Source organism: Rattus rattus, chromosome 1 (genome assembly GCF_011064425.1).
Source record: "Rattus rattus isolate New Zealand chromosome 1, Rrattus_CSIRO_v1, whole genome shotgun sequence".
In the NCBI taxonomy this organism is placed as follows: Eukaryota; Metazoa; Chordata; class Mammalia; order Rodentia; family Muridae; genus Rattus; species Rattus rattus.
In genome coordinates this window covers 254,700,212-254,721,628 of record NC_046154.1, presented here as the reverse complement: position 1 = coordinate 254,721,628, position 21,417 = coordinate 254,700,212, and the positions used below count along the sequence as shown (strand labels likewise).

General features: G+C 44.2%; 1 protein-coding gene and 2 non-coding genes across 3 annotated transcripts in view; 2 read left to right on the top strand and 1 right to left on the bottom strand.

Moving 5' to 3' along the window:
* The window catches only part of Atxn10 (ataxin 10), a 122,122-nt gene extending 101,014 nt beyond the window's left edge, over positions 1-21,108 (bottom strand). Inside the window, exon 1 of the mRNA XM_032919020.1 lies at positions 20,908-21,108. Within this exon, the coding sequence (XP_032774911.1) occupies positions 20,908-21,023 (116 nt within the window). The 5' untranslated portion in view covers positions 21,024-21,108. The remainder of the gene's footprint in view (positions 1-20,907) is intronic.
* Positions 6,370-6,507, top strand: LOC116890503. The gene has a single exon (XR_004386689.1). It is a non-coding gene; the product is annotated as a small nucleolar RNA SNORA48 (small nucleolar RNA).
* LOC116890628 lies at positions 7,863-8,052 on the top strand. Its single transcript, XR_004386773.1, has one exon. It is a non-coding gene; the product is annotated as a U2 spliceosomal RNA (small nuclear RNA).
* Positions 21,109-21,417: the final 309 nt, after the last annotated feature.

Here is a 21,417-nt window from a genome sequence, read left to right as displayed (position 1 = left end):
CCTTACAGACAGTCCTGACCGTCTAAGTGTTCTCCATTCTCAATGTAGAATCACAGGAATGAGTCAAACCACAGAAACTCCAAACTAGGAACGACCCAGTGCTGCCTGGACACCAATCACCAAACACACACCACAAATGTCCCCTCCCTTTACAGGAGCAGGGCATGATTTCTTCTGTGAACTTCAGCACCCTGGCTTCTTGTGTACTATGTGCTATCTCTCAGTCTTACAGAGACAAACATCCCAGGCTTTCTTATGCCTGGGCCTTGGGTAAATCCAGAGGTGGGTGAATAGCTCGTGTTTACAACAGTGGGAATCCCACTGTCTGGGTTTTCTCTTCTCTCCAGTTTCCTCACTTACCCCTCGGACATACAGGGCCTCCCACGTGGTAAGCAACTGACCTACACACCTCTCCCCTCTTTCCTTTTTTTTTTTTTTTTTTTTTGTATTTGAAATTTGTTTCAGGAAGAAGGCACGGTATTGATTAATTAATTAATTAAAAACAGGGAAGCAGCTGGGCAGTGGTGGTTTTTTAATCCTAGCACTCAGGAGACAGAGGCAGGAGGATGTCTCTAGGTTTGAGGGCAGCCTGGTCTATAGAGCAAGTCCCAGGACGGCCAGGGCTACACAGAGAAACCCTGTCTGCAGGAGGGGGCGGGGCAGGACTGAGAAACACTCAAAAAAATGTCTGTGCTCCACCCTACGCACCAGTCAGGACTGTTTCCAAATAGGTCATAAAACTTTGACCCAGTGTTTCAGTGACTTAGTGACCAAACAAAACTGTGAAATCCACCTGCCTCAGCAACTGTATCAAACAATTACATAGGTAAGACACTTTTGTTGACAATACTGTCAGAGAGAGAGAGAGAGAAAGAGAGAAACATTTACTTAAACTCCCATTAGGGATTACCAAAGATGCTGGAAAAAATACCCAAGAGTTTGAAACATAGTGAAGAATGTTAGGAGTATCACAATTTCTACAACAAAGTTAAATCTAATTACCTGCATGTGTTCTGATGGCACAGTTTCAACAACATTTATTATTTGGTCTTACAAATAAGGTAGCTCAATGGCACCACATTTGACTACTCGTCTGTACAAGACTCTAGGTTCAAACCTTAGTAGTGCAAAAATAATAAGAAAGCGCTGTACAGCCAGAACAGTCTGCAGCAATTACGTCCTCCGCTGATGGCTGAGAGATGTGACTTCACACCTGGGACGATGGAGCAGGAGCTGGTCCTCCTCGCTCTTCACAGACGCCACGGACACCGCCACCCACAATCAACAGTCTCCCCTGAAAACCAGGCCACTACTTGATCTCTCCCCACTCATTTTACTAGAAACTGACATCTGAAGCAGCCAGGATGGAAGAAGACAGTTATTCTCAAGAATAATGATGTTCTTATAGTGTTTCTTCGCCTCATAAAGATGTGGTCCTGATGCAGCTGTCTTGTGATTCCTACTGAGCATATTTAATTTCTCCTTTCCCATTAACTGCTAAAACAGATCAATTTGTAAGACGGGTCCGTAGACCAAATTCACTATATTTTAAACATCCCGAATATGTCTTATATGCTTGTTTCCCCTAATGAAAATTCGAGAAAGAAAAAATAAAAGCCATTCCTCCAGTCACATGGTAAACAGCGATGGGTCTGTTAACCCTGTCTGCAATAGCACACACACTGGGTGAACAAAGATGGTTTACGAGATGAGGACAGGGCGCTCTTCACCACAGTGAAAGCACAGCCTCGCCCACTTCTCTCCCTCTACAGCCCTGGAAGAAAACTACTTGACATTACCATTCTGCAAAGCCTGTGTCCACAGTCAAGACAACATAATGCATGTACATACATAATGATTAACGACAATGAAATGGCTGGTAAAGATCAGTCGTCCCCATATTACAAACATTATTAATAATCATCGCTGTCAGTCCTGCTTTAGTCAAACTAACAAAAATATTCACAAAGGCTTTAAGGAGCTTAGCTACTTCATCGAAGAAGGCAGAGTGCTTATGAAGACAATTAGACTTCAGCCGTTAGACGTTCCTATTAGAGAGGAATGCATACCCCGAAGACAATATATAAATGAAATGCTGTATTAGAGGACAAAAAAATTCCTTTGAGTTACACAAAAGGTAGAATTTCATTTCCTTCAAGTTCCAACACATTTGTTGGTCTTGGCAAGTTCTGTTTGAGGAAAATTAAAGAAAACTACCTGTGATTAAATGTCACAGGTTAGACAGGCCTAATATACCATATGTACACACATTTTCCAGTTAATTTATCAGTGGACCTCCTACTGAAAAGGAACTAACTACTAGACATTGGAGCTGCAACTAAGACTGTCACACTTGTTTAAGAGAATTATTCTTAATACCTACCACTACATTAAAAAAAAAAAAAAGCTGGCTTATGTGTTTCGTATTTTAACTGTTGTTGCTTAGAAAATAATTTAAAAGTTCACAGATTTTTTTTCCTAATTGCTAGTTGTTATATAAAACCATAAAACTTTGTCTATTGATTTGATCTGATTGATCAAAACCAGAAATAAAATATTTTTACAAAATGATCAGCTGCCACAAGGAGTCCACAGCAAACTCTGAAACCCACCTTTACCAGAAGCACCCAGGCTCAGGCAGTCCCTGAGAGCCCCACGCAACCCATTTTGCTAAGTCACAACAGTTATGTGCAGCCAGAAACTCCGGCAAACAACTTCTCAACTCTTCCCTTTAGCAGAAAGGCAGGCTTAGATGACTCTTATGAACATGGCTGGATCCACTTACAACTCTACTGTGCCAAGGCTGGAGAGGTAGCTCACTGGTTTAAATGACTAATTGTTCTCACAAAGGACTGGAGTTCACTCCTGGCACACACATCAGGCTGCCTACAACAACTTAACTTCAGATTTAGGGGGTCGAACACTATTCTGCTTCTGAAGGCAGTAGCACTCATAAACACACACACAGACACACAGACACACACACACACACACACACACACACACACACACACACACACACACACCTATACTTGGTAGTGTCACAAGCCTTTAATCCCAGCACTCGAGAGAGGAGAGGCAAGTGGAACTCTAAATTCAAGGTCAACCCAGTCTACAAAATGAGTTCCAGGACAGCCACGGCCACACAGAGAAACCCTGCCTTGAAAACTAAAACAAAACCAAAAACAAACAAACAAGCAAACCCTTCTGTTATGGCCAAGCATGTGGCTTACTATGCTGGAAGCCAGCATCTAGGAAGCAGAGGAAAGGGGATAGCAAGCTCCAAGGCCATCCTGGCCTACACAGCAAGACCTTGAAAAGGATATTCTATAGTAAATATCACAATTTAAAATTCATACAGCTTTCAGGTGTCAGTTACTTGATGTAAAAACCACCCTTCATTCATGGGCCATAATTAAGCAGGTGGTGGGCCAGGTCTGTTACTAAGATTCCTAACATACCACAGTCCTCTCTCTCCCCACCCCCCAACATCATGGTTTCCCCTTTCCCATTATCCTCATCATAGGTAATTTCTCAATAGAGCGAAAGTAGCTCAGCCATGTCATGTACAGGACAGAGCAGCAGGGAGATGGAAAGCAAACTCTAGAGCAGATACTAGAACCCAGGAAGGAAGTGTGCTTACAGACACTTAGGCAAAAGGCAGTGCTAACACACTAAAAATGTGAAGGGGAGAGCTGGCCTACTCCACCGTTGTGGGGAAGGCTTCAACCTACAGGGCATTCATAAAACGCAGCTTCAGGTAGACTTAGAACAAAAAGGCTAAACCCAGCAAACTGGGAAATTGTTCAGTCTTAGAAAAAAAAAATACATGCAAGGGTCTGGAGTCATGACTCAGCAATGAGTATCTGCTGCCCTTGCAGAGGACCTAAATTCCCAGCATCCACATGGTGGCTTACAGCTATACAAAACTCCAGCTACAGGAGACCTGATACCTTCTCTTGATGTTCACTGGCATCTGGCATACACGTGGGGCATATATACAAGTAAAGGAAAACACACACACACACACACACACACACACACACTCACACACACAAAATAAATCTAAAAAAAGTTAAAACAATATATGTAAAACATTACTAAGAAGTTTATTTAAAAAATAAAAACTTAGTTAAAAAGCAATGTTTTAGAGGCTGAAGAGAGGGGGTTGGGGATTTAGCTCAGTGGTAGAGCGATTGCCTAGCAAGCGCAAGGCCATGGGTTCGGTCCCCACCTCTGAAAAAAAAGAAAAAAAAAAAAGAAAGAAAGAAAATAGAGGCTGAAGAGATGGTTCAGTGGTTAAGAGCACTTGCTGCTCTTGCAGAAAACCCAGGTTCAGTTCCCTGCTCACAACCATTGGTAACTCCAGTTCCAGGGATCTAATGTTTTGTTTCTGGTCTCCTCTGGCATCAGGCAAACATGTAATACACATACATATATGCAAGCAAACAGTACTACAGATGTAATAAATCTCTCTTTAAAAAGGCAGTATTTGAGTACGGTAATAAGGTGATGGGGACCAGTTACACATATTCCTGGAGAATCTGTGAGGAGGCAAAGGCACAGCTGAGATCCTAGAAAGTCGGGGGCCAGGATGGATGAAGCCGCATGAAAAACGACGACTTAGACTACAGAGCAGAGGTGAGAGAGAATTGCAGTGCAAACTCATCGTAGGCTAAGGAGATTTGGGGCAGTGGAGTGATAGCATCTGACTAACATTTAAAGATTCCTTTGGTTCCTCTATAAAGAACTGACTGTGGCTGGCAAGATGACTTGGCCGTAAGGCACCTGCCAGTAAGCCTGATGAGCTGATTGGTCACTGGGGCCCACGTGGTAAAAGGAGAGACTCAAATCATGTCAGTTGTCTATTGACTCCACTATGGCACATACAGTCAAACACATACGCACTCACACACATAGATACTTTATTACATGTAATGAAATTTTAAAAAAAGAAAGCTCTGTCATAGGAACAGAAACTGAAGACCCTGTAAGGGCAGCCACATAGGCAGAAATCAGATTTTTTTTTCCTTTCCTTCTTCTGGGATCCAAGGCCTCGTGCATGCTAGGTAATAATAAATAAAAAGACAGACAACCTAGGGTCAGTTGAGTTAAACCTCACCAAAGTGAAAGACCTCTACAATAAAAACTTCAAGGTATTAAAAAAGGAAACCAAAGATATTCAGACCATGAAAAGACCTTCCATGCTCCTGGATTAAGCAGAATTAATATGAAGAAAATTATTGTACTACCAAAATTAATCTATGTAGTCAATGCAATACCCATCAAGATCCTAATGTCATACTTCACAAAGCTAGGAAAAAAAAAAAAAAAACCAACCCAACAATCTATATGGAACCACAAAAGACCACAAATACCCAAAACAAATTCTAAGAGGAAAGAAGACAGCTGGGGATATTAGGATCCTTGACCTCGGATTATACACGGGACTATAGTAACAGAACACAGGGCTGGAAGTAAACGGACAAAAGCATAGCCACATTATTTTCAACAAAGGTGGAACCAGCACACAGCGGAGAAGACAGCTATTCAACAAACAGAACTGACAGAACGGGATGTCCACCTGCAGAAGTCAAACATTAGATCTGTATCCTTTACTGGAAGTAGATCAAATACCTTAGCAAAAACCCAAAACACTAAGACTAACGGATAAAAAGAGGATAAACCCTCAGTAAAAATTTTGTAGGGTTGGGGATTTAGCTCAGGGGCAGAAGGCCCTGGGTTCAGTCCCCAGCTCCGGGGGAAAAAAAAAAATTGTAGAAAACAAAAACCCCCAGAGCACAGTAACTAGCCCCGAGAATCCACAAATGGAATTTCATGAAATTAAAGTTTCTACACAGAAAAAAGAAAAAGAGGAAAAAAAAAAAAAAAAAACCTATCAGCAGAGCCAACAGTCCACGTAATGGGAGAACAGCCTTCACCAGCTACAGTTCCGAGTATTACAAACAGCAAAAATTAAACTCCAAGAAAACAACTGCCAATCAACAAATAGCTAAAAAAAAAATGAATAGGCACTTCTCAAGAGAAAAATATAAATGGCCAATAACTAAGAGATTCAACATCCCTACTTATAAGGATCCCTTCTTATAGGGAAATGAAAATTAAAAGAACCTGGAGACGCTTCACTCCATCAGAATGGCTATTTTCAAGAAACCTAACAACAAATGTTGGGGAAGACAAGGGGAAGATGACTCCCCTATCCGCTGCTTGTGGACGCACAAAATGAATACAGCCACTGTGAAAATAAGTCTGAATATTCCTCAAAAAGCTAAAGGTAGCATGCACGAAAACACACACACACACACACACACACACACACACACACACACACACACACACACACACACACACACCCGCAGTGGGCAGAGACACCATGTTGGTGGTGTTGTTCTATCAGTCAGGGACAGAGCAGATGGCAGTCCTTTGTTCATCTGAGCTTGATGCCTGGTTTGATGGCCAAAGCTGTTTTATGCCTCGAACACATAAAAATCAAGCCCAGCCAGTCAGCTTGGGAGGAGGAAGACAGACAAAGACCTGCTGACTGCCCGGCCACCCACTGATCTGTGCTCAGCACAGGCTGGCCATAGACACTCACTTGACGCCATGGGAACTGAGGGTGTCACCCAGGGACCTACCAGCCTCATGGCCAGCCTGCAGCAGGAGCCAACACAGTGTGCAAGTATGTGGTGGTCAGATGGGAGGCAGAGAGAGGTGGGACAGCTTGAGCGTTATGAAGAGAGATGGAAGTGGAGAGTGAGGGTGGGGAGGAGGAGCCTGTTGTGAGTGGCCAGCCCCACCACCTGGGCCATGGTAAGAGGTCTCAGCCAAGTGCCCACTGAGGGCTGTATCGGGTCTGTGACTACACAGTAGTGGCAGGGGTTGGTGTCAATGTCTGCGGTCACTAGAAAGCATAGGGATATTCCTGGTCAGGGCAGTCACCAGGGACCATCTAAGGGGCTGTGCAGTGGCTCACTGGCTACAGTGCTCTGGAAAGTTGGCCCTGTTGGCCCTACTTCTCACAGGCTGCAGCACTTGGGAGAGCAGGCCCTGAACCTCACCTGGACAATGAAGTGGAGCTGACCCTGATTGACAAAGGCCAGGTGAGACAGCCCCAAGAGTGTGAGAGGAGAAGAGCTGGCCCTGCCTTCTGCAAATGGCGGCATTGGGTGGCCTAGCTGGAGCAGTGGTCTGGAGGTGTGGATAAGGGAGAGTAGGGCTCCGAGTGGGCTCTGAGTTGGCCCATTCCCAAATCTATATCATCTGGGAATGGCTGGGATGCCTGAAAGGGCAGTCCTCCTGATTCAAAACTGCAGGATCTCCATGACACAGGGCAACAACAGGATAATCAGGATGAGTCCTGATGAGGATGCAATATTGATGGTGTCACAGAGGCCAGAGATCCTGAACCAGACCAATTACTCACTGCAATGAACATTTGCAAGTAAAGGTGTGTGGACAAAGGGATCTACTGTGGGACACACTGACATACTACAGCTTCCACAATGAGATGTTTTCTATGCTTTGGGGAGGGTGGAAAGAGTTGTGTGTGTGTGTGTGTGTGTGTGTGTGTGTGGTGCACGTGCGTGTGCGTTTTGGTGAGGGGTTTGCGAGGGCAAAAGGCAGATATGAGAGGGACTAAAGTGCATGATGTGAAACTCAAAAATGGAATCAAAACAGTTCTTTAAAAAAAAGCTAAAGATAGCACTAACATATCCCAGCTATGCCATTCCTGAACACACACTGGAAAGAAACCCATACCCCACCAGAGATACTCACATATTCATAATACCAAACCATCTGCATACGTATAATACTATTGAGCTGTCAAGAAAAATAAAATTATTACTTCTTGGCCTTTTAGCTAAGGTCCAGTATAGTACCTGCACCAGTTTAATAACTGATATGTCCTTTAATTGAGGACAATATGTTAAATGGATTTTTGAAACACAGAGATGAATATACTTTCTCCATCCACTGCATACACTTACCTCTCAGAGGAATTCTACTACCTCTGAGAAGTGGGAACCCATTTCAGGAGGCATTAAAATTCTTGAACGAGGGACTGGAAAGATGGTTCAGTGGTTAAGAGCACTGACTAGATCCTCTTCCAGAGGACCCAAGTTCAATTCCCAGCAACTCACTGCAACTGTCTGTAACTCCTGTTCCAGGGAATCTGACACCCTCACACAGACATGCAGGCAGGCAAAACATCAATGCACATAAATAAAAATTTTTAAAAGTTCTTGAAGAAAAACAGTAGGTTTGCTAGCTGGGTGATGATGGTGCATGCCTTTAATCTCAGCACTCAGGAAGCAGAGGCAAGTGGATCTCCGTGAGTTCAAGACCAGCCTGGTACTATACATTGAGTTCCAGAACAGCCAGGGATACACAGAAAAACCCTGTCTTGAAAAACAAAACAAAATGAAAGGTATGTTTTCAACTTGAAAAAACACACCTGAGAGTAAATTTTTTAAAAAAGGAAAATGAAGTTTGCAAGAAAATTAATGGACCTTGTAAGTAATAGTAAGCAAGGTGACCCAAGCTCAGAAAAAACAAAAACAAAAAACAAAACAAAAAACAAAAAAATAAACCTACAAGTTTCCCCTCAAGTGCATATCTTAGCCTATAATGTACATGTGTCTATTGCAAACCAGGTTAAGTGTTGGGAAAGGCGAACATTTAGGAGAACACATTAGGTGATAGAGAAAGATGGTGTCCAGGCAACTCGGGAGCCAGTTGTTGTAGAACACACCTTTAGTCCACCACTCAGGAAGACAGGATCTATCAGAGTTTGAAGCCAGCCTGGTCTACATAATGGGTTCCAGGCCAAGCAGGGCTATAGAGTAAGACCCTGCCTGCCCTGTTTCAACTCCAGTACAATTATGGTAGATTATGTGAATTCAACTATCTGTGTACTGAAGTATCGAGAACCAACTTTCCATTCCAAAAGAACACAACATGAGTTAGTCCTCTGAGGCAGTGACCAATATATATTTTTTTTTTTTTTTTTTTTTGAGATAGGGTTTCTCTGTGTACCCCTGGCTGTCCTGAATCTTGCTCTGTAGACCAGGCTGGCCTTGAACTCAGAGATCCACCTGCCTCTGCCTCCCAAGAGCTGGGATCAAAGGTGTGAGCCACCACTGCCTACCACTATTGAACAGCCGAAAAAAAAGTGATTTTTTTTTTAATTATTATGAGGGGAGGGGCTCAGGGTATTATTGTGGGTTTTTTTCCCTTTTTTCCAATGCCTTCGGTTTAATTTTTAATTTTTTTATTTATATTTTCATATATTACATCCAGACCTGTTTCCCCTTCCCCCTCTTCCCAATCTGTGTCATCAAATTCCACCCCATCCACTCCTCCTCCATTTTCCTTCCTATGATTCCCATCCAAGCATGGCTTGTCAAGTTGCAGTAAGACTAGACACAGACCCTTCTATCAATGTTGGATGAGGCACTCAGTGGGAGAAAAAGGGTCCCAAAAGCAAGCAAAAGCCTCAGAGACAGTCACCACTCCCACTGTTAGGAGTCCTGCAAAAAGGCCAAGCTCCCCAACCAACACATATATGCAGAAGACTTAGGTCAGACCCATGCAGGCTCCCTGATCATCAGTTCAACCTCTGTGAGCCCCTGCGATCCCAGGTTGGTAGACTCTGTGCGTTTTCTTGTGGTGTCCATGACCCGTGTCCCCTACAGTCCTTCCTCTCTGTCTTCCACAGGAGTCACTGAGCTCTGCCTAATGTTTCGCTGGAGTCTCTGCATCTATTTCCAGCAGATGCTGGATGGAGCCTCTCTGATGACTATTAGGAATCATCCCCACCCCAACCCCATGTTTGTTTCTACCCTGGGTCTGAGCTACCCAGCCTCTGGTTCCTGGCCCTCAAGGGACTCTAGGCAGTGTCCGGGATGGGCTCCCTCTTGTGGTGTGGCATGGGACTCAAGCTGGACCAGTCACTGGTTGGCCATTTCCACAATTCCTGTGCCACCTTTACCCCAGCACATCCTGCAGGCAGGACAAACTGTAGTTCAAAAGTTTTGTGGCTAGGTTGATCTCCCAACCCTTCCACTGGAAGTCTTGCCTGGTTACTGGAGATGGCCGGGGTAGACTCCATATCCCCCATTACTAGAGTCTTAGCTGGGGCCACCCTCATCGATTCCTCGGAGTTTCCACTGCCCTAGGTTTCTATCTTGCCCCTAAAATGACCCTCCATCCTCCCCCGACATGATCCCTCCTATTCTTATCCCCACACACCTGGAAGTCTACCCACAATATCTATTCTATTGCCTCTTCCCAGGGAGAGTCATGTGTTCCAAGGGGAGGGGGTTTGTAATGTGAGATTCTTGTTCTTGCTTAAAACTATATCAATTTATTCTAATTATTTGATATGTGAGTTATATTGCTATACTTAAGAACAGTTTTGTTTAAAAAAATATAGGTCTGAGAGTTGATGTTATGTCAATTAACTTTATTTAGTCATTTCACATTATATAAATAGCAAAACATGACAGTGTACCCCATAAATGCATGCAATTATATCAAAAATTAAAGGCCAATCAGCATGGCTGCATAGCATTCATCGATTTAAAGATCACAGTAAGCTAAGCATGACTGTCTTTCTCTAGCCTCATTCAGTTATCTGGGTAACAGCACAAAGAGTGGCATTTAATTGGAGATGGATGAGTGGAAATGTTTAGAACCATGAATGCAAACTGAACTAAAAAGGGAAATGCGGAATCAGGAAGAGAATGAAAAACAAAGAGTCAGAGACAGAAATCATTAGGCTACAGGTTTATGCTAAAGACGTGTAGAGTAGGAGATCACAGAGAAAAGGCAAACCGGGGAACCAAGGCTACTGAAATTGTTCATGAAGAAAACAGATTAAAAATAAGGTCCAGGTAAAGTATAACATGCAGTAATGTGAAAGTCAAGCTCACTGACAGTCAGAGAAATACGGCTGGGCGATGACAGGATTACCTCGCAAACACTGAATGACCAAGATTTAAGACAATTAAAGCAATACACAGTTAATGGTAATCTAAAGCTACATGAATAGGATACAGTGGTCCACAGATATTTCAACTGCAAGGCTGATTCAACAGACAGTTACTACCACAGTGTGGACAAAAAGCTGGAAGCAAGCAGGCCAGGTGGTGCAAGTCTGTAACCTCAGCACTGAGCAGCTAAGGCAAAAGGACAGTAGCTGAGTTAAAGGACAACATGAGCTACACAGCAAGAGCTCATCTCAAACAAACAAAGAAGAGGGCTGGAGAGGTGGCTCAACAAGCAAAAGGGTTGGCTGATCTTACAGGGGTCAGGAGTTTGGCTCCAATACCCACTACAGACAGCTCAAACTACATGTAACCCCAGCTCCTCTTCTGGCCTCCATGGGCACCACACATACCCAAGTATACACAGAGACACATATACATAATTAAAAATAAAAACATTACAAAAAAAAGAACAAGAGTCAGGGTGTGTATAGTGGAGAGAAGTCTGACGCCATGTGACAATCAAGGTCTAAGTACCTAGCCCATCTAGAGCCACAAAAATACAAAGACAGAAAACACCTCCAACCGCTGAGAGCCTCTGGGAAAGGCTGGTCCTCAGAAATAAGTAGCGTTTCTAACAAAATGTTACTGAAATGTTATTTTGAGTGGCACAGATTCCACAGGTTACCCTGGGGAAAATGTCTCTGTTGTTGAGGTTTCAGTAATAATACTGATATATTAATCAGGTATGGTGATCATGATCATGATCTGGTGACCAAGACAAAGACAGTAGCTAACATTTAGATAGCACTTACTATGTACGAGCCACTATTCTAGGTGTTGTACACATAAAATCATCGGTGGCAATGATAAGGTATAATAAGGAAGGCCCGCTCACAAATAACTACCACTGCTCTAGTCTGTGGCCATCAGAGAGCCTGGCTCAGCTGAACAACATTCCCAAGGGACTTCGCCTTTCAGAATCTTTACTCACAGATCACTGACTACGCCCTTGAGTCCAGTGACCACTACAAAACACCGGAGGAAGGGAAGGACTCCTCAGGGTTCTGGCAGCCACAAACATACCCTTATTTGTTTTGCTCATTCTTTCCTGACTCCATCATCCACTTAAGATAACTGCTGAGAGTGGCCTCCTGTTGAGCACTTCTGTATTTTGAAGCTGAGTCAGAACACCTTACCAAATAGCTCCATGTGGTATTCCAGCTCATGGCATAGGTAAAAATAAAGGAGACCGCCATCACACAGTTCTTTTTATAGAGGAACTTGATGTTCTCTCAAACAATTGAACTGAATCATGGCTGAGTCAAAACGCCACATGGCATCTTCAACTAAGCTGATGACTTGTCTGGGTTTTTGTTTGGGGGCAACTTGTTTTGATCTTCGGGAGCACTCAAAGACTTGCTGGCCACAGACTCAGTAATGTTTAGGGAAAACCCATGTGTATGAGTGTACGCAGAAGACAGACTTATTTTTTACTCCTGTGGTGTTCTGACTTCTGAAGGGTTTAATCTATTTGCTTTCTTCATGAAAGTTAGTCAACATATTTATGCAAGCAACTAAGCCACTTTCTATCCTTTGAAAGCAACATTTTACCACAGTGATGTTCCCTATACATTCCTAACTAGAGTCTCTCTTCTGTGCTTTTATCTTATATATAAGGGCTCAGGAAAATCATAAAAATATGATCAAATGCTCATATGTGCTAGATGTGAATGGAAGAGTTGGGAATGCAGAGTCAAATAAGAATCCAGCCTCTGAGGTAATTATGTGCTTTTAATACTCTGTGATGGTCTCAAAAGGAAGCAAAAATACAGAACACAGGCCTACAGATCAAAAAGATTTGCAATATTAGTCGTCATTTCTGGGCCACTATACCCGAATACCTAACAAAAACAACCTAGGAGTTCTTTTAGCTCACAGCCTCAGAGGGTATAGCCATGCTTGGGTGGAATATCCTGTGAGCAGAAGCAGGTAGCAGAGAAGACAAGAAAAGGAAACACTCGAAAGGACCAGAGCCTCTAGGGCAGCAGTTCGCACCCTGTTGTGGGTCGCAACCCTTTGGCAAACCTCCATCTCCAAAAATATTTATATTGTTATTCATAACAGTAGAAAAGTTACAGTTAAGAAGTAGCAGCAAGGGGCTGGGGATTTGGCTCAGTGGTAGAGTGCTTACCTAGGAAGCGCAAGGCCCTGGGTTCGGTCCCCAGCTCCGAAAAAAAGAACCAAAAAAAAAAAAAAAAAGAAGTAGCAGCAAAATATTTTATGGTTAGAGAATCACCACACATGAGGAACGGTATTAAAGGGTCACAACATTAGGAAGATTGAGAACCACTGGTCTAGGTCCTACCTGTGCCTTCATGAAAATGGCAAACTATTCAGTGAGTCAAAGTCTTAACATTGCTTTTTGTCAGGCATTTGGCCACAGCAATGAGAAAAGCAACAGTATAGGTGGTTAAAGAAATGAATGCATAACATGGCACCCTAAACAGATTTTTAGTGTTAAAAGTAATTGTCTAGCACTGTGTACTGGCTGGTTTTGTGTGTCAACTTGACACAAGTTTGAGTTATCACAGAGAAGGGAGCCTCCCTTGAGGAAATGCCTCCATGGGATCCAGCTGTAAGGGATTTTCTCAATTAGTGATCAAGGTGGAAGGGCCCATTGTGGGTGGTGCTATCCCTGGGTGGGTAGTCCTGGGTTCTGTAAGAAAGCAAGCCAGTAAGCAGCACCCCTCCATGGCCTCTGCATCTCCTGCCTCCAATTCCTGGCTTGTGTGAGTTCCAGTCCTGACTTCCTTTGGTGATGAATAGCAATGTGGAAGTGTAAACTGAATAAACCCTTTCCTCTCCAACTTGCTTGATGTTTTATGGTCATGATGTTTTGTGCAGGAATAGAAACCCTGACTAAGACAAATTGGTACCAGAATAGTGGGGTATTCCTGTGACAACCTGACCATGTTTTGGGGAAGACTGTGGAAGGTCTTTGGAACTTTGCATTAGAAGAGCCATTGGGTGTTAAGAGCTCTGTGGGATGTTCTGTAGGAGCTTGGAAGATAAAGTTGAGAATAGTACAAATAATGGAGACCTGGCTTGTGAAATCTCAGAGGGAGGATTAAAGGCCTTTATCAGGGCAATTGCTGTTTTGATTGTGAAGATTCTGTGGTTTTGGTTTGCTGGGGCTGAAGAATCAGCAGTGATTAACAAGATACCATAACTACTAAAGTGAAACCTTTGCATTACTGGGACTATTGATGCTGGTTAGTTGAAACTAAGAAATTAGTGGTGATTAAGTAGAGATCAGCATCATTAAGATGAAATCTTCTGGGAATTGTTTTCTGAGAGCACAAAGAATCTGTGTTCCAGAGATAGCCAAGGTTGTACCTTGTGCTGCTGCTGTACTTGGTAATGTGTGAGAGTACCCAGGTGGTACTGGTTTTGAAGGCATGAAGGGGTCATGGAGAGCAGCTGAGGCTGGGCACTGTGAGAGGCCATGGAAGGCCATTGGTGAAGGTGCAGCCTCAGCTGCAATTGATGGCCCAGAACTAGAGGAGTCATCATTCAAAGAAGTTGAGGCTTGGCACCACGAAGAGAGCCTATGAGAGGCTATTGGTGAAGCCTAGTCGCAGCAGGAGGGAACAGTGTTTTGGAGATGCCAGTACCATGAGATGACCACCAAGAACGGCAGCAGCAGTGGAGTACAGGCAGCTGGAGTCTAGAAGACAAGCTGTGTGCTACAAAGGGCAGAGCTGGGAAGTGACCCCAAGCCCTTGGAGGAGTCCAGAAGATTGTGAGTAGATCCCAGACATTGGACAGTTAGAGTTTGATTTTGATTTTGATTGTGACTGTGTCCTGATATTTTCCCCTCTTGAAGGAAGAAAGTATTTTAGTGGAGTTCACAGTTAAAAGACTTTGAATTTCAAAAAAGATTGGATATTTTAAAGGGATTGAAATTTTAATATGTAGGAATTTGTAAAGACTATGAGACTTTTAAAGTTATTTAGATCTTGGGGATGAATAAGAAAATAAGAGTTGAGGCTTAATAATGATGTGTTTGTGTGTCAAGTTGACAAGGGGTCAGTTGTACTGGCTGGTTTTGTGTGTCAACTTGACACAAGTTATCACAAAGAAGTCTCCCTTGAGGAAATGCCTCCATGAGATCCAGCTGTAAGGCATTTTCTCAATTACTGATCAAGATGGAAGGGTCCAGCCCATTGTGGGTGGTGCCATCCCTGGGCAGGTGGTCCTGGGTTCTGTAAGAAAGCAAGCTGAGCAAGTCATGTGGGCAAGCAAGCCAGTAAGCAGCATTCCTCCATGGTTTCTGCATCCACTCCTGCCTCCAGGTTCCTGCCCTGTGTGAGTTCCTGTCCTGACTTCCTTTGGTGATGAACAGCAATGTGGAAGTGTAAGCTGAACAAACCCTTTCCTCCCCAATTTGCTTCTTGGTCATGTTTTGTGCAGGAACAGAAACCCTGAGTAAGACACACTGTTAAGAATGGTTTCTCAATGGAACCAACTGGCTCATCCTCTGTGCTCTATTCAATTCAATGTTCACTAAGCTTCAAAACAGCCTAGGCACTCTGCCAGGAGATGCTCCAAAGACAACGGTTCCTGCCCTCAAAAAGAGTGCTATACAGTAGGAAAAGATTGGTAGGGAAAGGGAATTATAATGAACTATCAAGGTAGCCTGGTACATAAGGTAACAAACCTGAAAACCTGAGTTCAATCCCCAGGACCCCCATAGTGGATAGAACTCAAATCATACGGCCTCTTTCCCTCCCTCTCACCCCTCAATAAAAATGTAACAAGTAAAAATGGCATTAAATTATGAAATGAGACAGTGAGAAGTTCACACTGTAATACCTCCCTCCTCTCTAAACAATTCAGTATGTTATAAAAAATAGGGTTGGGGATTTAGCTCAGTGGTAGAGCGCTTGCCTAGGAAGCGCAAGACCCTGGGTTCGGTCCCCAGCTCCAAAAAAAAAAAGAACCAAAAAAAATATAAAAGGTGTAGCCTAACTTATGAACGAGATATATAACTTCACACACAGAAACTGAATGGGAGCAGTCAAATGAACCTAAAAAGCCAACATACCCACAAAGCAGAATCCTCTAACTGAGGACTGGGTGCCTGCATAACAAGGGCTAAATGTCCCCTATCCCTTGTGGTGATCAGAAACACTATGTGGTTCACAAATCCAGGACAGGACTCCTCTGCATGTGAGGATAAAAAAGACCTGCAAACACTGTAGCCAACATGCAGGCTACACAGGAAGCCATGTCCAGGAGGAAGCACAGAGAGCTTCACAGAAAGGACCTGGACAAAGATGGTGGCTGCCCAATAACTAAAGACCCAGGTTTCTAATACTACTACTATCTAAATCACCAACAAAATACCTGCTTTTAAGCCAGGATCCCCAGGATGAGGTACAAGAAAATATAAAACTTTCAGAGGGAGGAGTGGGCTCATGGAAAAAAGTTCTTGCTCAATGAAGTAATGAGGTAAAGGTTCACAAGAAAAGTAGCTACAGGAAAAACTGGTTCCTGCCCTCACTATTCCCAACGACCCACGGACAGTTTGTGCCCTAAAGCTGTAACCCTAGGCTATATTGAACTAAGTTGTAGAGCCCAACAGAACACTTCGATCTACCAAGATGACTCAGCGGGATGAAAGCGCCTCCAGCCAAGCCTGACCACCTTCCATTTTAGCTCAATTCCTGAGACTCATACAGTAGGAGGAGAAAATGTAGGCCATATTGTTACACACACACACACACACACACACACACACACACACACACACACACACCAAACAAATAAAAAAGTAACCTCAGGTAAGAAGACTTCCATCAGGCAAAAGGGGAGTCTCAACAACTCTATCTACAGAGAACCTCTGTGGGCTCTCAAGCAGGGGACCAAGGGGCAAAGACAGCAGTTACTAAAACACCAAGAACATCAGTTCTGGGCACCCTGAAAACCCAGACCTGAAGAAAAAAATCTAGAACTCTGGGCTCACTGGGATGTCTCAGTACTTTCATGCCTAGTGACACCATGGAAAAAGCACTGCGACAACCACTGGAGTAACAAGGGAAAGGTAGTCAAGGGCCCAGACCCCTTAGCAACAGGGCGTATCCACACGGCAGGCTGAACACAGGGTAAAGTTCAGGATGGTGGCTAGAACCTTACCCTATGAAAGCCGCAGCAGCAGGACAATAGACTGTTCTGACAGCTACTCCTAGAAGTTTACCATTTTCTTTTTTTTACCAGTAGTAACACTTAGCAGAGAGTAGGAAAGGCCAAAGCCCTTCAGCCACACACACTCAAGAGGGTTCTTTTGGGGACTACTGATAATACAGGAAATTAATTTACAGGCAGAAAACTTAAAAATAACCCAACAACCCATGCAGATGCGGCCCATTTCCTGAAAAGCTCCCCCTCTCTTTCCCTGCTAATCCCAACCTCCACTGACCACCACGTCACGTGCACACACCGACTAACACGGACTAGTGTGCCAGTTGGTAAAAGTATATTCTTTGTGTCTGGCTCTTTTCATTCAGGGTTTCTGGAATTCTCCCATGTTCTTCTGTATCAGCAGTTCATTTCTTTTAATTATAAAAGTTTTAGGACGTGTCCTGATGACCGACATTTGATCATTATTTGATCACATCAGTTAAGTCACTACGAACGTTCTTTAACAAGTGTTTTGTGGACACCCATTTTTGTTTCTCTTGAATAATACCTAAAGACATATCAGGTATACATTTAAGTTTATGAAGACCACCATTCTGTTCCCAAGCAGTTACGTCTTTTACAATCCCACCCATAACATATAAGTGCCCCTGTCACCCCACAATCTCTCACAAAACGTTGATGCTGTCATTTTAAACTCAGCCATACGAATCAGCACACAGAGTTTGTTGTTGCTGTTTGGAGAGGTTACTGTTGTTTCGTTCATTGGTTTTTAAATTTTTTGTTAATCTTTATGTGGACGGGTGTTTTGCCTGTCTGTCTGTGTGCATACCCATGCCTGGCCCAAGATGGCCAAGGAGGAAGCAATGGATCTGTGGGATTGGATTACAGATAGTTGTGAACTGCCACCTGGGTGCTGGGAACTGAAGCCTCACCATCTGGAAGACCAAGCAAGTGCTCTTAAACCGCTACGTCAAACAATCTCTCCTGCCATGGTCTTGTTCTATATCCCAGGCAGGCCTAGAACTCACTTTTAGCCCAGGCTGGCTTCATAATGGCAATCTGTTTCAAGGTTACAGAACTTCATCACCATGCCCATATCCACGGATCTCATTATGGTCTTGTCTGTTTACAAGAGCTCTTTTAACATACAATTCACCCATTCCAAGTATCTGACTCATTGGATTTTGGTATACACATTACAATGTTATTGTCTTACATTGTAGTAAAATATCTGTAACATGAAACTTGCCATGCAGGCTACTTTTAAGTCTACAATTCAACAAGTTTAATTTCTTTCACAATTCAACAGACATCACCACCACCTATTTCTAAAACTTAAATATCCAAACTTGCAACTCTTTTTTTTTTTTTTTTTCTTTTCTTTTTTTCAGAGCTGGGGCCCGAACCCCGGGCCTTGTGCTTTCTCGGCAAGTGCTCTACCACTGAACTAAATCCCCAACCCCCAAACTTGCAACTCTTAATCAAAGGAGTTACTTACGTTCCTTGATGCCCCAAACCTGATGGCCTCTAAATTCACTTCTCTATGAATCTGCCCTGTAGTTCATCAAGGGAATCATAGAATGAAATCTTTTTACAGCTCCTTTAGTATCTTGGTGATAATCTATGCTGAACTTTTTGAGGAACCAAACAGGTTTCTACGTTGGTCACACCATTCTACAGTCTCTCCAACAGTGTATAAGGATTGCATTTCCGGCTGGGAATGTAATTTGGTAACAGAATCCTGGTTACTTTGTCTTCTGAATGCTATCTTTTGATCAAGTGTTTAATTTTAAGTCTAGCTGGACAAAATATTTTGCCTAAATAGGATATTATCCATGTCTTAGATAAGAAATGATTGCCTAGTGCCAGGGTAGGGGGGCAGCTCCAGTGCTGTGAATGTGGGCAAAATACAATGACATATATGAAAACACTGTAAAATCCATCTTTATGTACTCCCAGAAAGGATTAATTTTTAAGTCTGCCTAGGTCACAAGGACACTATTTTCTTCTAGACACTTCAGATAGTTAGATCTACAGTCCATGTTGAAATATTTTTCTGAATGGTCTGAGATATAGGTCAAGGTTCATTTTAATACGTAAATAGTTGTTCCCTCCCTGCTAACAGAGGGCTTTAATTTGATTTTGCTTTTAAATGTACAAATATTTAATATAGAAACTAGAGCTGGTCTGGGTGTTTTGTGTATGTCCATGCATACCGTGTACATGCCTGATACCCAGAGACCAGAAAGGGACATGAAATCCCCTCAAACTGGAGTTACAGATGTTATGAATCACCTTATGGATTCCAGGACTCAAGCACTGGACCTTTGGAAAAGCAGCAACTACTCTTACCATCTCCCCAGGCCTTCTCCTGGTGCCGGGAAGCAGTACCTTTACTGTGTGGCTCTCTAGCAAAACATGTTTACACAGCAATCCCCTAATGTGTTTGATGAAAAGAAGAATGTCACATTTGTTTTTGTAACCTCGGCCACCTGCAAAGACCATCTCATAGTACCCAATATACGGTTAATGATTAAGGCAGAGGTCCCAAACGGTATAGACAGGCCCAAGCATCAAATCAACCAACGTTATTTTCCACAAGTATCCCACTGATTAGCATCCTAACCACTAGGCCAAGCAGCAGTACCCTGGGGTCTTCAACACCTTTTAGATACACACTCTTCTACTGTGTCTGTCTGCAGATGGGAAAGAGCTCAGACCAGTATATTTTGTTGTTGTCGTCGTTGTTTGTTTGTTTTTGAGATGGGGAGAATGTCATGGTGCTGACTGGTCCAGCCTCAAACTCAAGAGATCCATCTGCCTCTGCCTCCTGAATGCTGGGATTGAAGGGCTGTGCCACGTGACAGGCCTGATCCGGCCATCTATTTTTAGAAAAAGTTCTTGTAACCACTGAGCCTACGTGCTTTTTCCCCACTATGCTCTCTGCCCTTTGTCCCTGACTGGGCCTGCTTGTTATCTCCCTACAGGAGAAAAGGGCTCTGGGGTCTCCTGGACAATACCTGGTCCAAAGGAGACCATTACTGTTAAGAGAAAATACTAATGTTATTTAGTAGTAGGTGTCAGGTATGTCCTAAGGATGTTACTAACATGCAAAATCTCATTAAATCCTCACTACCACTCAACTGAGGAGGTCCCAGCGAACCTTGTTTTCATTAAACAGACAGGGAAACTGCAGCACAAACAACACTACAAAATCCATCAGGAACTGACAGCCTCGCAGCCTCTGTTTAAACGTTTTTATTTCAACTCAGCACTGAAAACATGCACCATATTGTAAGGCCAGAAACAGAAGGGTTAGAGGAAATGCTGAGCAGACGTCAAAAAGCCAGACCAGATCTGCAGGCTCCTGGACATCTATCTCCCTTTAATCTAGTGGTAGAAGCAGGCCTGAACACGCCTCCCCTGGCCACCGCCCTCAGGGCCCCGCCTGAAGAGCCGAACCAACAGCTTCCTCACTGCCAGCTTGGGGACCAGGGTTGCCACCGCCTGCCCCTCTCAGAGCCTGGGCAAACTCTCGTCCAGAGCAGGCCTAGGCAAGCGCCACAGAGCCACAACCTGAGCGTGGGACGAGCCGGTCGAGCCCGCCGCCCCGCCTCGTCCGCAGCCCAGCCCAGCCCAGAGCCCCTCCATGGATCCTCTTCCTCCTAGGCAGCAACCCCCGCGCAGTTACCGGTTACGCTGCTCCTTGAAGAGCGCCGTGAGCGCGCGCAGGGCCTCCAGGTCCTGGATAGGTGCTGGCACCATGATGCCCGACAGCCGGGAGGGTGGCATCCTGGGCGCCGCCATCTTGCCACTCGCTCTCTGGCCGAGCCTGACGAGGCGGAGAGAAGAGCGAGAGAAGGGGAGACAGACGACAGGCGAGGAGACAGAGACGCGGTCTGCAGGGCTCTGGCTTCCGCAGCCCGCGTCACTCAGATCCCGTGGTGCTGCAAGGCAGAGAGCGCGAGACTAGCTGTCTTGCCTCAGGCGAAGAGGACAAGGCGACGCGGCAGGGGGAGGGGGCAGGGGCGGAAGTCCCGCCTGAGGGGAGGGGGCGCAGCGGAAGTCCTGCTCCTGCAGAGGGTGGGATGGGGGCGGTCTTCGGTCCCCTGGTGGGGCGGCAGGGGTAAAGGCCTCCTCCCCGGAGGACAGAATACTGAGATGAAGGGGTCCGGGTAGGGTGGGGGTGGGTGGGCTGTAG